The 16,961-nt window shown below is 37.2% G+C and overlaps 1 protein-coding gene and 1 pseudogene across 1 annotated transcript; both read right to left on the bottom strand.

The window, feature by feature from the left end:
* Positions 1-912: 912 nt before the first annotated feature.
* Positions 913-9,806, bottom strand: LOC107566125 (negative elongation factor B-like). The gene is made up of 13 exons (XM_016251502.1): positions 9,508-9,806; positions 8,335-8,495; positions 8,131-8,230; positions 6,097-6,327; positions 5,302-5,487; positions 4,902-5,014; positions 4,709-4,811; positions 3,429-3,524; positions 3,192-3,334; positions 3,012-3,118; positions 2,500-2,641; positions 2,271-2,379; positions 913-1,613 (listed from the first exon to the last, which is right to left on the bottom strand). The coding sequence occupies exons 1-13, from the start codon at positions 9,607-9,609 to the stop codon at positions 1,365-1,367; spliced, it is 1,842 nt and encodes a 613-aa protein (XP_016106988.1). The 5' UTR covers positions 9,610-9,806; the 3' UTR covers positions 913-1,364.
* A 279-nt stretch (positions 9,807-10,085) lies between these two features.
* On the bottom strand, positions 10,086-13,405 carry LOC107566116 (ectonucleoside triphosphate diphosphohydrolase 2-like; annotated as a pseudogene).
* Positions 13,406-16,961: the final 3,556 nt, after the last annotated feature.

Raw genomic sequence — 16,961 nt, 5'->3', positions numbered from 1 at the left:
GTGGTTGACTCTTAACTTTTATAAAGAATATCTCTTTGGATTTGAGACTTTAGTCTTTGCAACTTTACAGATCTTCTTTATGCACCAAGAGCTTGTAACACTCCAAAGAGAAAGGAAAAATTGAAATCGCATCATATAACCCCTTTAATGAAAATTAGATTGTTTAAATATGCAAATCATTATCTCATTAAAAGACACTCATTTGCATAGAACAGAAATCTAAACATTGAATGAAACCAGGTTTAAAATTTTGCTCACATACTGCTGACATAGGCTACTTTTTACAAAAGGGATTTTGATATTAAAGATATTTAGTTTTATCGCTCCATGAATCAGAAAACACTGCCAATACTCGGTCAGGAAATGAAAGACTTAAAGTTTTAGTAATAAAATGTTATGAATGTTATATGAACAAACACCTATGTGTACATCAAATGTGTACTTTAGAGTTTTTTTCCACAAGTCTGAAAGAATACGTTATGGAAGCAAAATAGCCCAGTCTCAAAATTGACCAGAGCACGCAAAAAATACTGTTTTTGCCACTAGTGTCATATAGATCCAATGGGGAAAATATTACTTATTGAAGAAACCTAGGATACACTATAGACAATTTTAAAAACTGTACAAATATTCATGACACTTCCAGGGCCAGAAAATCACTTTTTAATATTCCATATTTCCTTTTTTTTTTGCCTACTTTTATAGCCATATTATTTTAACAGCCATAATGAAAGCAACAAACAGATAATTCACCTTAGACCTTAAAAACCTTATGTAAAAAAAGTGCATTCCATGACAAAGATTGTATCAGTTACTGAGTATGTATTTTGTATATTGTTAAATGTTTTTATCATTATTTTTATAATGATAATAATAATAATAACACTTTGTACTTATCTGTTTGGTTGCGGGTGCGAGACAGCAGTTTGCTTGCAGAAAGAGAGGCTGCCAATCTTCTGAATGGCAGTGACAGATTGTGTTGTGTCTTTTAGTCATGTCTGGCTTGGACACAGTATTGGGCAAAAACCCCCATCTAATCAGTTAAGTTTAATGCATTTAAACACTCCAAAATCAAGGACTGTAAACTTTCTTACCAATTGTTTTATTTACACGAGGGCTTGTCACTGACACAATCCAAAGCAAAACATACTTAACCATGAAATGCTGTACATAAGAGACTATATTTGAACTCATACAACAATGAAACAAGACTAAATTGTCTTAAAAGAAACATATAAATGGAAAAAGAGCTGAGCCAACAAAATTGCAAAATGGAAAAGGCTTTTAAAATGACCCTTATAAAAGAGAAAAAGAAGAAAAACTAAATTCATAACCAGCACTGTTGGATTTTACACACGTTCAGGTCAGTCTTTATGACATAAGGCTTGTGGTCTATCCCCATGTGAACGTGATTGCTGTTGCTGCTCTCTAGTGGCTGGGGCATCCATTCTCTCTCTAAGAGGGGTTGTGGGGGTGGAGGGGGTGGAGGGCACAGTAACAGGATGAAGGCCCAGATCCAGAGAAGGGGCTTCCTCTGGCTCTGGGGGGCTTTTCTTAGAAGCCTCGAGCTTCTCCTTCAACAGGGTGTACAGCTCCTTCACTGACTCACTGCTCTGTAATAGCATGAATTAAAACATGGTTACTTTATAAAATGTCAGCATAAGAGAAACAGTACAAAGAGGAACAGAGAATACTTTTATCATCTGTGAACAGAAGTGGATGAGGTGCCATCTAGCGACCTTTAAAGTCAACATTAACTCCATTTACTTTCTTAATCTGGTCTTATAAAACGAGTCATCAGTGCATGTTGTTTCAATGGGAAAAAAAATTGGTAATCGTTAATCCAAATCAAATTACTTAATCACTACCAAATACTACTACTTATGGTTAACCAATGGTATATGCTTCTGCTGAAAAAAGCATCAGCCTACATTATTTCAACTTATTTTTTTAGATTTGTGTTCAGCAGCAGAATTCCAACAAATATAATTTTCTATAAATAATAAAAGTTTGTAATGTTGTAACTCTGCTCATATCTGGTTGGATTGATCTATGTCTTATAACTCTGCAACTTTTTCTTTAAGTCTGTATAGTATTTTTTATAATCCCTATGGGAAAAATGAATGAGAAAAATATTTCCCAGAACTATAAGGCCACTGAAAAATGGACCAGCACTGTTGCATTAAAATTGGACAATGTTAATCAGTAGTTACAGTAATTTAGGCATTATTTCAGCAAATTCACATTCATTCCGTTTCCTGTTTTAATACCTGTTTTGGTGGTTCAAGCGTCTTCATTAAGGTTTCCATGTAGGACACCAGCACCTTCTGATGGAGATGATTCAGCAAGCGAAGACAGTGTCGGTGAACATTCTCCTTACTGCAAACGAGAGCGAAAAACATACTAGAACTGCAGTGAACTGAGCCACTTGATTTTTATCTGACTAATGATTTTTTTTCAAGCACTGAAGAATTTGGTCTATAAAAAGGTAATACAGACCTAGAGAAAGATGTGAGGAGGAAGTTATCAAAGACTGCAGTACAGAACTCCTCAGATCCAAATTCATCAGAAAGCAGAGTCAGATGACCAGTGAGAAGATGGAGAAAGATGTCTCCAAATGCCATGTCGTTATAGGTATCAACTGCACAAACACACACACACACACACAAAGTGATCAGTGTCTGTGAGGCTTTGACTAATGGATCCATTAATCCAAAGTATCTGACAGGAGTCTCACCCAGTGCAGGCAGAAGCCGCTGTAAAGCATTTTTATTCCTCTGCTTAGCAATATGAAGCACATAATAAAGACCGATTTCACACGCCACCCTGTTTGGATCCAAATTCATCAGAAAGCAGAGTCAGATGACCAGTGAGAAGATGGAGAAAGATGTCTCCAAATGCCATGTCGTTATAGGTATCAACTGCACAAACACACACACACAAAGTGATCAGTGTCTGTGAGGCTTTGACTAATGGATCCATTAATCCAAAGTATCTGACAGGAGTCTCACCCAGTGCAGGCAGAAGCCGCTGTAAAGCATTTTTATTCCTCTGCTTAGCAATATGAAGCACATAATAAAGACCGATTTCACACGCCACCCTGTTTTCCTGTATATACCTAGACAAGACAAAAACACCATCCATTTTAGAAAACTGAGTGTTTGCTGAAAATATTGAGTTGAGGAGCATACCTGGAGAAGGTTTCAGGCAGCGTGGTAGGGTACGTCAGAGAGGTTTTCTCCTCACTCGGCAGTTTCTGCTCCACAGTGAACGTGTAGTCATCCACCACTATTGACATCATGGCAGGCAGGAAGCGCGTTACCACCTCCAAATCCTGATGGAAAACAAGACCAGCCTTGAGTAATTGTACAAACCCATTTCAAATGTTAGGTTATAGTGTATTGAAGAATGCCAAGAGTTAATCTTACCATTCGGGGCTCTTTAAAAACCTGGCTGTCAATCATATCCCAGGCACCCTGGCCAAGAGAAAGCATCCGCAGCAGAAGGAGAAGCTCAGGGCTGTCCTGTACATGAACACAGAGTGATTTCATAGCATGAAATATTAGCATGTTATTTTAGTATTATTTCTATACTATTATTGCATGTGTTAATATTTCAAATTAACTTTTAATGTTATATTTTAAGTTTAAAAGATGTATGTGCTTTATTAATCTTTTAAATATTTCTATTTCGATTGAATTTACTTTTGTTTCAGTTTTGTATATTATCTTAATTGAATTTATACAATTTACTCTACAATTTGAACTTGCAAAGTTTACGTTTTTCCATCTAATATTTATATTCTACTTAATTTCAGCTTTATTTTAATAACCAATAGAGATGTAACAATTCACTCAACTCACAATGCGATACGATTTATGAAACTGATTCCACGATATGATTTTCTGACGATTTTAACAAAATGAGTTTTAAGTTATAAATGAAAAGGTGCCCTTTTATTATTGCTTGAACAAAATGCTTCACATTTCTTTGTGAAATTGAAATATTTAGAATAACAAAACTATATATTTTAACACTAATCCAAAATCAAATAAATTAATGCAAATAAAATAAATCTTTTAATAAAAACAAACTAAGGGTTTGTCTGTGCTCTTTCTATTTAAATTTAGAAGCAACCACTGCATTTTAATCACGTTAAAAACAAAGATGCTGCATGCACGCAGCATGAGCAGTTTTGGATTTAAATGATATTGTATTATTTTCAAACCTGAAGCAAAACCAATTTTAGCTTTGTGAAACTGTACTACATGAAACATCTGAACAGAAACAGCAGATGGGTTGAATGAGAATGCAAATTCACTCTCTGCCAGCAGGTGGTGCTTATGGAAAAGCAGAAATATAGCGTTTCCTTCATTACTGCTGTAAACAAAGCAGCGCTGCTCTTATAAACAGTACTTTAATATGCATTATACAGATGCAAAATGAAAAGAAAATGTCATCTAAACTTTTCTAAAGACAGTCAGTTCCCCTCAGAGATACATTCATATAAACAACCACCCCAACTGTATTGAGATTCATTTAACATCTCAACCGATTTAAATCATCGCATATTTTTTTAATTGATTTTCAACTGGCCCATGCATCGTTACATCCCTAATTACCAAAAACTACTTTTAATACGTTTTTGTTGGCAATAACAACACACAAAAAAAAGTCTACTATAATCTAAAATCAACTGAGTTCTTACTCTGGGCAGGGCATCCTGGCTCAATAGCTCCTGAAGGTTCCTCACAGTACTCAACACTAGTGTGTTACAGGCAAATGGGTCACAGAGGATCATAGACAGGTCACTGTAAGAAACAGAGACAGAGTGTAACATTTTTATTTTTTAAGGGTAAGCTATGTTACCTTGTATCTGTATGGATAGGTGAATCTTGTACCCTAACACTTGTTCCTGCCCTTTCTTCACCCCATCCAGGAAACCTTGTAACTCTCGGGCCCGTTTAGCATCCACAAACTTTTCCCTGATGCAGGCATCCAAACACCAAGAAAACTACCAAAGGATAAGAGCAGAGATAAGTATTTTGCATTGTAGGGTGTGTTTGAATTGAAAGTGGTCAACTTTATGGTACATGATCACACACTGCAATAGTTCCAAACCGTTTTGAATTGTTTTCATTTATAAACAGCCAAAACACTGTTTGCAGGTCTGACTTTCAGAAAGAGTTCAGTTCCTGTACCTTTTTGTAACAGTTACTCAGACCATTTTACACAAACATGATAAATAGAAGGCCTCTACCAATGGTGCTTAATCATGAAGTTGCAGTTGAAAACAGACACCTTGTGACAGGGGTCAACTGAACAGATCTCGCTGATGTCAAGGTCATGGAGGGACATGAGCAGCTCAGCTCGCAGGGTGCAGTAGTGAACGTTCCGTGTGCGCAGGAATAGTGTCCGCAGGAACTGTAGTACCATATCATAGAGCTTCACATTCTTCCCAATCATCTGAGTCAGCTTCAACACCACCTGACAAAAAAAAAAAATTCACAGTGTGGACAGAGTTCACATATAAATCACCAAAAACCAAGTTTGTCAAAAAAAAAGAAAAGAATAAATAAATAAGAATAACATTAAACAACCTTTACAATACCATTGACATAACATTACATTAACACTAAATTACCATCATGCTAAATTACAAAAATCACATAAAAACTGACATTAGTACGTTAGAATTAGAAGAACATAAGATTAACGTTAACACAATCACATTGATACAACATTACAAGAACATTTACTTGTGCTATTCACATTCAAAATTCATCTTAAAATCTTTTTAGGTATGCATAGTATTGTTAGAAAATGAGAAGTTTTTTGTAATGTTATAATAATGGTTTTAATGTTTTAGAATTTCCTTTAAGAAACAGTACATTAATACTGACACAGTTTTCAAATGAATAAGATTATTGATCCAAATAGTCCAAATTAGACTAGCCCATTCTGCTTTAGTATAAACATACTATAATATAGGCTCTGTATCTAACTGAGCAAATTACAGTTACAACTGAAATTTCAATGTATTAAAAAATGACTTTATTAATTCCAATAGTGTAAGAAAAAACACCTGCCACTTACCTCACCCTGTCGCCGTGTTTTGGGTGAAGGACTGAAAAAGTTGTGAAGGATGGAGAGGTCACTGCTGAAAAGAGCCGCCTCCTTCTCCACAATATACTGTTTCAATAGAGGAGACACCTCGTCCCCGAAAAGAGCCTGATTGTCTTGCCAAATCTGCCGTTTCACCTCCACTGCGCAGACTTTGTACAGCTCTTTATCAGCCATCACCTGCTTCAGCTTCTTCTCAGGTACCTGCATGAGGGTGCAAACAGATTGTCACTGTTATACTACAAACCCGATTCCAAAAAAGTTGGGACACTGTACAAATTGTGAATAAAAACAGAATGCAATGATGTGGAAGTTTCAAATTTCAATATTTTATTCAGAATACAACATAGATGACATATCAAATGTTTAAACTGAGAAAATTTATCATTTTAAGGGAAAAATAAGTTGATTTTAAATTTCATGGCATCAACACATCTCAAAAAAGTTGGGACAAGGCCATGTTTACCACTGTGTGGCATCCCCTCTTCTTTTTATAACAGTCTGCAAACGTCTGGGGACTGAGGAGACAAGTTGCTCAAGTTTAAGAATAGGAATGTTGTCCCATTCTTGTCTAATACAAGCTTCTAGTTGCTCAACTGTCTTAGGTCTTCTTTATCGCATCTTCCTCTTTATGATGCGCCAAATGTTTTCTATGGGTGAAAGATCTGGACTGCAGGCTGGCCATTTCAGTACCCGGATCCTTCTTCTACGCAGCCATGATGTTGTAATTGATGCAATATGTGGTCTGGCATTGTCATGTTGGAAAATGCAAGGTCTTCCCTGAAAGAGACGACGTCTGGATGGGAGCATATGTTGTTCTAGAACTTGGATATACCTTTCAGCATTGATGGTGCCTTTCCAGATGTGTAAGCTGCCCATGCCACACGCACTCATGCAACCCCATACCATCAGAGATGCAGGCTTCTGAACTGAGCGCTGATAACAACTTGGGTTGTCCTTGTCCTCTTTAGTCCGGATGACATGACGTCCCAGTTTTCCAAAAAGAACTTAAAATTTTGATTCGTCTGACCACAGAACAGTTTTCCACAGTCCATTTTAAATGAGCCTTGGCCCAGAGAAAACGCCTGTGCTTCTGGATCATGTTTAGATATGGCTTCTTTTTTGACCTTTAGAGTTTTAGCCGGCAACGGCGAATGGCACGGTGGGTTGTGTTCACCGACAATGTTTTCTGGGAGTATTCCTGAGCCCATGTTGTGATTTCCATTACAGTAGCATTCCTGTATGTGATGCAGTGCCGTCTAAGGGCCCGAAGATCACGGGCATCCAGTATGGTTTTCCGGCCTTGACCCTTACGCACAGAGATTGTTCCAGATTCTCTGAATCTTTGGATGATATTATGCACTGTAGATGATGATAACTTCAAACTCTTTGCAATTTTCTCTGAGAAACTCCTTTCTGATATTGCTCCACTATTTTTCGCCGCAGCATCGGGGGAATTGGTGATCCTCTGCCCATCTTGACTTCTGAGAGACACTGCCACTCTGAGAGGTTCTTTTTATACCCAATCATGTTGCCAATTGACCTAATAAGTTGCAAATTGGTCCTGCAGCTGTTCCTTATATGTACATTTAACTTTTCCGGCCTCTTATTGCTACCTGTCCCAACATTTTTGGAATGTGTAGCTCTCATGAAATCCAAAATGAGCCAATATTTGGCATGACATTTAAAAATGTCTCACTTTCAACATTTGATATGTTATCTATATTCTATTGTGAATAAAATGTAAGTTTATGAGATTTGTAAATTATTCCATTCCTTTTTTACGCACAATTTGTACAGTGTCCCAACTTTTTTGGAATTGGGTTTGTAAAAGCACTGTTATGATAACTATAATAATAAATTATAAATTAACAAAAATAGATTGCACACCTAAGGCTGAAATATGCAAAATAAGGTTTAAAATGAGTCTGTATACTGTGCTTTCTTGAAATATATCTGACACCCAACCACTATAGTAATAAGTCATTGCACAGAACACATTCAAACCTTTGGCAGATGTTTTAGCACTTGCATGACAATGGGCTGTATGGATGGCATCTTCACCAATGGGAAGCTTTTCTCAAGAAGTTCTTCCAGCTTTACATACCTGTGTGAATTTAGGGGATGCATTAGTATGATTTTTATCCGCTGATTATGATTATGATCTGCTGTATGAAAAAAAAAAAGTTTGAAATCAAACTTTTCATTCACCTGTCCTCATCCTTGCCCTCTGCAATGGTGGCAACACGCTCCATCAGCTTTTCTCGAAGTTCATCAAAGACTGACTGGTGAAACTCCAGCCGTGGAGTCCCGTGAAGGTCCAGGAAAGGCAATGCAGACTGTAGGGTTGGCAACAATATGCCATTTTCCATCTGTGAATGACAATACAGTTGTATTAAAAACACAGCAAGACACAACACAACATGAACATACTTTTTAGAAAAGTACTATTTATGGAAATAATATGCTTTTAAATAATATACTTAGATATATGTTTTCAGACACTTAATTTCAATGCAACTGCAATAAGTTTAAAAAAAAAGTTTTTTAACCAGATGAAGTAGCACTTTTTATATGTAATTTCCTAATTACTGTTAGTGAAATATAGTTTAAGTGCACTGTTGAATGTACTGACAGGCATTTATGGCAAACTAAAATATACTTTCATTTCTGAGGAAACTACATATAAACTATAATATATTTGTAATGATGAAGTTGCAATTTAACACATTTTAAATATATTCACTTTAAATGTAATACCAAATAACACACTACAGTTAAAATATAATCAAGCAAATTACATGTGCATTAGTATGTTAGACAACACATCAAACTAAGTGTACAAAAGATTTAAAAAATTAAAACGTACTTTAAACAAACTATTAATCTGACAATATTACAAAACAATTTTTTTAAAAGTGTACTTAAGTGTGTTAAGAGTCAGTAACGTGGACTGTACATACACTTAAAGGCTTTTTTATTTCATTAATACTATATTATCTGCAAGAACAGTTTTTTAAAAATATATACGTTTAAGATTTGAACTGCACATTTATTACAATTGCACTCTTCTTTTTCACAAGGCACTACTTATTCCTTAGTTATTAGTAATGAGCTACAATTAGATATTAGAAGAGGGCATATTGGATTACTTACTAGTAATTCAAATAAGTACTAGTAACATATTAATTAGTAAGCTCAAATAGATATCTGTCATATGACAAGTCACACTGCAAGCGACGCCAGAAACTAGATCCCTCCCATTATAATCAATGAAGATGACTGCTGCATGCGAGCGAAATGCTCTATGCCTAATGCAAGACATTTAAAGACTGTGACTGTTTTAGAGAAAGAGGTACATATCCAAGTGTATTAAGCTCTAACCTGAAACTGGTCGATGGCTTTCAGGGGTTCTGTACAGTTAGTGAGAGTTTCTTTCAGATCTTCTCCATTGGATATTCCCAACTCCGGTAACCCTGCGAACATTTTGAGTGGCTGTCACTGTTTTAACTGCATCAAAACGAAATAAAAACACAATGCAATGACAACAGAAATACAACAGATGTGGGCTAGATTTGCGTTGTCCGTTGTTATCTGAATTCGCACACTTCCTAACTGTGCAACCTCGTCAACAGACTCTTGTTTCTGATACTTCGTAAAAGGTTCCGCCTAAGAAATGTTCCTAGCTGGGTGCCTCCAGTATGGCGTTGTACATGTGAATACTAAAATGCGCTTATCATTGAAAGGCGGTATTAAAATATTCTATAGAACATCTGTGATTTAAATGATTTATTTGTAAAATAAATGAAAAAAGGACAACATACCGTTGCAATAATACACTTGTCTTTATTATAACAATTCTAGAGTTTAATACAATTCTGACTCTTGGACGAAATAAAAGAAAACAGAATATGAAATAAAAAGTCATAAAAAAAAATAAGTAAGTACTGTGTGTAGTACAAAGATGTCATGAACTGTGGGCCCACACACAACAACCAATAGACTCTTCTGTTCAGCCGATTGAGGATCAGAAACCAAGAGGTTTATGCAACAGTGGGTGGCTAAAAAAAGAAATATTTCCTTGTTCTAAATTTCCACATTCAACAGAGTCATTAAGAAGTGGAAGCAAGGCCGTTTAAAGACCAGATAGGATTTCTGAAATGTTAGTGTTGGAAGTGCTGGTTCTATTCTTCTGTTTACATATTAATTCATGTCAATTTAATACTTAACAGACGTCTTCGTGAATTCCACATCAATTTGACAGCGAATTACATTGACACAATCTGACGTTTTTACTTTTACTGACAAAAGTTGATACTTTTTCATATACTGCATATACTTACAGCTTTTCCCTTAAGGACAGAAAAACTCTTTAGTGCATAATGATCAACAACATAATTTAGTGGCATTCTTTCACCTATAGGTTCGCAGCAGAAAAAATATAGACGCAATAAGAAGAACTGAGAAGAGGAAGACAGCAGCACGCCAGGCATCTGGGCACAGTGCTTTTCTCACAAGCACATTTTCAGCTGCCAGCAAGTTGCTTAAACTTAGCATGTAGCCAAGGGACCAGCCGACAGAAGTGTCTTCAGCCTGCAAACCAAAGTAACAAGTTGACATTGGCTTGACAGGATATGATAACTATAACTTAAAACTGCATATAGAGCTGTCTTCCTGAGGGCTTACTTTCTCCCGAAAGGAGATGTGTGGGAAGGAGAGATCATTGAAGCCATATCCATTGATCAGGAGCACCTGCAGAAGGATGGAATCTGCACAGTAATCCCTCAACTGGTTCCCCTCATCAGGAAACTTATTCTGCATCTGAGAGAGAGGAAGTTAGAAAGAGATATTGCCTGGGGGAATATTTAAAATTTCATCACATTTAAGTTTAATTAAAAACTAGGCTTAGGAATTATTTATTAAGTCTGGTGAAACACTTGACAGACAAACAGCTTAAATATTGCATCAGTTGTTAATGATTGAATCACACAATGCAAAGTGAACATAGGCCTATTAAATATCTTTTCATAGAGGAAAAATGCAAGTTCTCTTAATTGGTTGTTGTAGAATGTTCTTACATTTTTTCTGGTCAATTACTGACAAGTCAACTTAAAATTGCAGGGCTCAAAATTCAATTTACCTCCTGAAAGCTCATGTTGCAGACAACACGGATGGCATCCTCTAAATCTGCTGGAGACGTGATGGTGATGCCTGCAGCTTTCTGGAGGAATGAATGAGTGTAGAAAAAAGGCCTGCACCAAATAAAGAGGAATTAGCTACTGTAGGCCATATCACATTAAAACAATGCAGCGCATCTAGGGATGCAAAGCAATTAACAGATTGCAGTGTTTGATTCACTAAGAAGAACTGACTCATTGGAGTCATTAGTATAGGGAATCAAACTACAGGCTGCACTGTTCGTTTGTGATTCGCTAAAAGAACTGACTCATTCATTCTGTAATCGTATACTCGTCGCGCTGTCTTGTTCATGCTATATATTCAGTAGCATTGTTGCAGCATTATGAATAAAGCCAGAGTATTTTAGTACTATGTCTCATCTCCGTTACAGGAAGAATGCCAAGACCAAACGTTATTAGAACCGAACGTCATTTGGTTTCGTTATTATTTTAGTCATTACAGCATATTTAAACCAATACAATGGAACTGAATGCGCAAGGTTTATATGTTCCATATTAAGCACTCTAGAAACTCGTACCATAAAGTTTCCAGTAATGTTGGGCTGGAAGACTCCATCAAAAGAGCATCTGGAATAAGAACAGTTGTTAAAAGAGAAGAGACGAGAAACGTTTCCCAGGCATTGATCGTAGTTTCCTGTGCCTTTGATTTGCAGGTCGTCATCAGGTTTATACGGAGTTTGTCTTTTAATGCATGGAGTATCAAACACACTGCTCAGCTTTATGGAATCACTGTAACCTGCGGGATAGCAGGGGTGAACTATGGAGCGGTCTGAACCCTGAGTCTATAAGATATAAAGAGAAAACATCAGAAGTTATACAATCAAGTTAATCAGCTTGCCTGATGATCATTTATTTAGACTAAAGGTTTGCACTTAACCTTCATCAGAAGTGCCAGCAGTTTGAGTAACACCTGGTCTCTCCCATAACACAGAAAGCTCTGAGTGTAAATCTGATAGTCTCGTCCGTACAGCCGCAGTTTCATCAGATTGTCTTTGTTCTCCACCGTCTGTTTAGTTCAAAGGTGATCTGAGTAGAAGCTCTACCCAAGTCTAGAGCACCAACCATGTCTCTGCCTGGAGACAGCCATTGACCCACAAAACCATACTAGAGACATGAAAGAGAAAAATGTAGGGTAATGACCAGTAACACATTTAGTAAAGGACATTCAGATGTTGTGAGATACACAGTATGGCTAACAATATACGGTACTATACCTTTATGTAATTCTCAAGCAGGTAGTTGACTGTGACCCATCCATAAGCTCCCTCTTCTTGTCCACTTAAGATGGTGGCCCCTTTGAAGCTGAATGGGTAGGTCTTCAGTTTGTCTGCTCTTCCTTCAAAACCTCATCTGTCTCTTTGGGTTTAGAAATACTGTGTGATAGGACAAAAACATATATTTGTTATCTGTGATTCATTATGTAGCTTTCCGATCCATTCAGCACAATCTTTTACAGAGTATAAACATGTGATGTGAAACAGCATTGTTGTACAATTTGTTGTTGTGACAGTGGGCATTGAGAAAAGCTAGAAATAGAAAAATCTAATATAGCTATATTGAATATAAACATCTAAAACGAATATACGAGTGTATATTTCTGACATTTCTGACTCACTTCAGTAGTCTCATACAAAGGGGTGAGCTTGTGTCTTGACTTTGGGATCTCCTGCATGGCTTGTTCCATGCATTCCTCAAGACTAAGGGCTGCTCCTCCTCTGTTACCTGCATAACTGGAGATCCCGTCTCCTGTGTAGGAGAGAGAAAAATAATAAATAAAAAGATACTTTGAAAATTTAGATGAATGATAAGTGTGAAACTGAGATAGATGATTTTATGCACTTTTTTTATTTTATTTATTTTTCACTATACTTACTCACCCTTCACATGACACTTGCTGTGTTGACTGACTACGCTGGTACCGTTCTGCTTGTCTGCTGGCCATTTGTAGATGAACATAGAAGTATGAGAGGATCCAGCGTCCAGGACGATTCCATACTGAGAACAAACACAAAACAGAAGCCAGAATCAAAGCTAAGGCAAAAAAAGAGCTAATCACAGACTTTTAAATTAGTGATGGCACTCATATTTGATTTTTTGCACCTATCTATTATAACTAAAATAAATGCATGAAAATATACATTTACATTTAGTCATTTATCAGACGCTTTTATCCAAAGCGACTTACAGTTGGGGGATACATAAAGCGATTCTTCTTAAAGAGGCCTCCTGTGTAGGAGAGAGAAAAATAATAAATAAAAAGATACTTTGAAAATTTAGATGAATGATAAGTGTGAAACTGAGATAGATGATTTTATGCACTTTGTTTATTTTATTTATTTTTCACTATACTTACTCACCCTTCACATGACACTTGCTGTGTTGACTGACTACGCTGGTACCGTTCTGCTTGTCTGCTGGCCATTTGTAGATGAACATAGAAGTATGAGAGGATCCAGCGTCCAGGACGATTCCATACTGAGAACAAACACAAAACAGAAGCCAGAATCAAAGCTAAGGCAAAAAAAGAGCTAATCACAGACTTTTAAATTAGTGATGGCACTCATATTTGATTTTTTGCACCTATCTATTATAACTAAAATAAATGCATGAAAATATACATTTACATTTAGTCATTTATCAGACGCTTTTATCCAAAGCGACTTACAGTTGGGGGATACATAAAGCGATTCTTCTTAAAGAGGCAAACAGACACAGGAAGTGCTTGTAATACCAAGTTCTTAGACATTGTTCAAATAAGTACAAGCTAGAAAGAGAAGGAATAAATAAAGAGAGAGAATTTTTTTTATTTTTTATGATGAAGTCAAGTAGCTTCGACTTATAAATATATAAATATAACTTAAAGTCCGTGTAAAGTCAATATTAAATGTGTGTTCTGAGTTTATCACACCACAGAAAAATGTGTTATTAACCACAAAGCCAAATTTCAATGCTAAAAAAAACGCCAAGTGAATAAAATAGGCTATCAAAATCTTAAGCTAAAAAATAAGCAGTATTCTCTGCTCTCAGAAGCTGGGGGAGTGTCCGCTGGCGGCGCTGAAACCACGCCCACTCGAGGTAAAGCTGCAGTCTCTCTCTCAACTGTCCGTCTTCCTCTACAGCTTATTTAAATGAGACCGAGCGGTTTTGTAAATTATTGCAACCAGGTATTATGCATTTACGCGACGAAGGCATAGCTAGCAACCTCTAGGCTGTAGAAACGAACGGCAGTAACTCGCGTTTGATCGGGCAAACCACTGCACTGTAGTTATTAGGTGTGTTCGACTTGAAGCAGGGCTGTGCAGAACGAACAGTGTATGACACGAGAGCGATTCGAAAGCATGAGGAGCCGTCTGCTCTCTATAGCTCTGTACTTTAATGTTACACATCGATCGATCTGCGCAGTGCTGCTTCAAGTCGAACACACGTCTTATAGTGTTAGGGGAGGGGCCATGCTCGGTGGCTCCATTGCGTCATCGAGCCACCGTTTTAGCCCCGCCCACAAAATCCTGAACACAGAATTGGTGAAAAACTGTTTAACGGTTTAACTCCACAATTCAGTACTAGTCTTTGTAATGTGTTTCTGCAATACATTTCTAACATTTATGTGTCTCTTTACACGGACTTTAAGTGTTCTTTCAAATCAATTAGATTTTTTTCTTATTTCTTTCACAAGAATATATTTAATGTTTCTGATCTGTTCGTGGAAGGAGCAACAGCAATCATGATTCAAAAGCAGCCAGTCGGAGTGTCATTAAAGTTGGCAGTTGAGATTCAATGGCTGCCTGCCACATGCCAGAAAGAGCTTCATCTTCCTCTCGACAGATTGTTTTCTATAATCAAATCCAATAAAAGCGCCAGTGTTGCCAACTTCTTTCAATGGAAAGTAGCTAAAGCCAGTTTGAAAAGTCGCTAAATGTCGCCAGATGACGTCATACGCTAATTAGCATATTCACAACGTCACGTCTGTTGCCTTTAACATTTGTTTGTCTCTCTCTCACATACTGTATTTTAATGCAGCCAAATTCTCAATAAAACAGTTTTCTTTTATATATATATTACTGTTTCTGTTGCCAGACAACAGAATAAATATGAAATAGTGACTGAAATGCATAACCAGGGCTGCGTTCAGCCCCGACAAAACGGTGCAAAACGTTTTTTAAACGGAGACGGTGATGTGTTGAACACCCTGATCTGATGACGCAAGAGTTGCAGCTATGGCAGCTGAGAAGGCCATTCTTTGTGTTCTTTTTGAAGAATTTTCAGAGCCTGATGAAATCGGTATAAATACGTGTTTAATACTGCAAAATACGCTCGCGGTGCACACCGGTTTGAGCTTGAACTTGCCCCAGCTCTCCCTTCCAAGACGTTAATCTGAACAAAAATGTATATTTGAGCCATCGTCTGATGAAATGAAACGCACATAAGAAAAGACAAGACAAAGGCAATTCCTGTGCTGTGATTTCGGCTATATTTGCATGTAAAATTAGAGAAGCCACATAATATCTATTTTAACTGAAGGCGCTGCTCCTCTCAGCCGCTCGCTGAACAGAGCAGACGCAGAGCGACAGGTGTGTGCGCGCTGACCTCGCGCCGTTGCGTCGGTAGCTATGGAAAGCCATATGGGTCATAATTCGCACGCTTTCCACCGCCGTATCGATATTAAAACGCCGTTTTCATAACGCCGCCAGGCGTTAAATAAGCGCCGTTGGGCGATAAGTATGGCAAGCCAAAAGGGTCAGAATTACGCTATAGATTAATCGCGTTTACAGCCAAACGCCGTCAAATACGGCGTTTTAAACAGTAATAGCGCCGTCAAATACGGCGTCCTGATAGCAGACGACGTTAAAAACGCACGTAAACCGTAAAAAACGCCGTATTTAACGGCGTTTTAGTGTTTGTAAAAAGCGCCGGTTTTAACGCCGTTCGGCTTGCCACAGGACGCCGTAAAAAACGCAGTTCTGATTGCACAAAAGCGCGCGTTATTTACGGCGTTTTCCTTGTAGTATAATAAGCCACGCCCGCTGATTTCCTGATTTCCAAATATTGAACTGCTCTCACCCAATCAATGATGAACAGAACCAGACCAGAGTAATCTACCACATATCGTTTTATCGTTTTAAGTGCCTGTGAAATGATAGGAAATATTTATGTACAAAGTAACTTTTTGTATATTTTCATCTCTACTAACATTGAACATAGGCCGATTCCACGTCTTTATCATAGCCTACTTATATGTAATTATTAATATTACATGGACAGCATTTTAGCATACCAACCCCATTGTGTTTATATAATTTATTACCTTTTACGTACATAAATAACAGGACATTATATTAGCTTTGAGTAATTTAATTTCCAAAACAAGGAATCGTTCATAGTATAGGGTAACGTAGGTCAGAGAATGTGTAAAAGCTGTGCAGCTATACAGAAGTTGGAGGCAATGATCCTAGTCTTTTTGTTAGTGTTTGACCCACCACGATCACTGGTTCAAGTCCTGCGGTGACACATTACTGCCACACCACACGCATTTTCCCCCCGCTCAGTTATGTCGTAATAATGAGATGTCATGTCGTTATTAAAACGACATATTTTCTTGTAATAACGAGATGTTACGTCGTTAAAACGATGTGTTTTTCCCGT

This window comes from Sinocyclocheilus grahami, unplaced genomic scaffold (assembly GCF_001515645.1).
Source record: "Sinocyclocheilus grahami isolate Dianchi unplaced genomic scaffold, SAMN03320097.WGS_v1.1 scaffold1048.1, whole genome shotgun sequence".
Taxonomy (NCBI): domain Eukaryota; kingdom Metazoa; phylum Chordata; class Actinopteri; order Cypriniformes; family Cyprinidae; genus Sinocyclocheilus; species Sinocyclocheilus grahami.
This window is presented reverse-complemented; position numbering and strand designations above follow the sequence as displayed.

Coding starts and splice junctions, on each gene's coding strand:
- LOC107566125 (XM_016251502.1), bottom strand. CDS start 9,609: ATGTTCGCAGGGTTACCGGAGTTGGGAATATCCAATGGAGAAGATCTG. Junction 5,488..6,096: donor AAACACGGCGACAGGGTGAG/GTAAGTGGCAGG, acceptor TTTTTTTGTCAG/GTGGTGTTGAAGCTGACTCA. Junction 1,614..2,270: donor CGCTTGAACCACCAAAACAG/GTATTAAAACAG, acceptor ATGCTATTACAG/AGCAGTGAGTCAGTGAAGGA.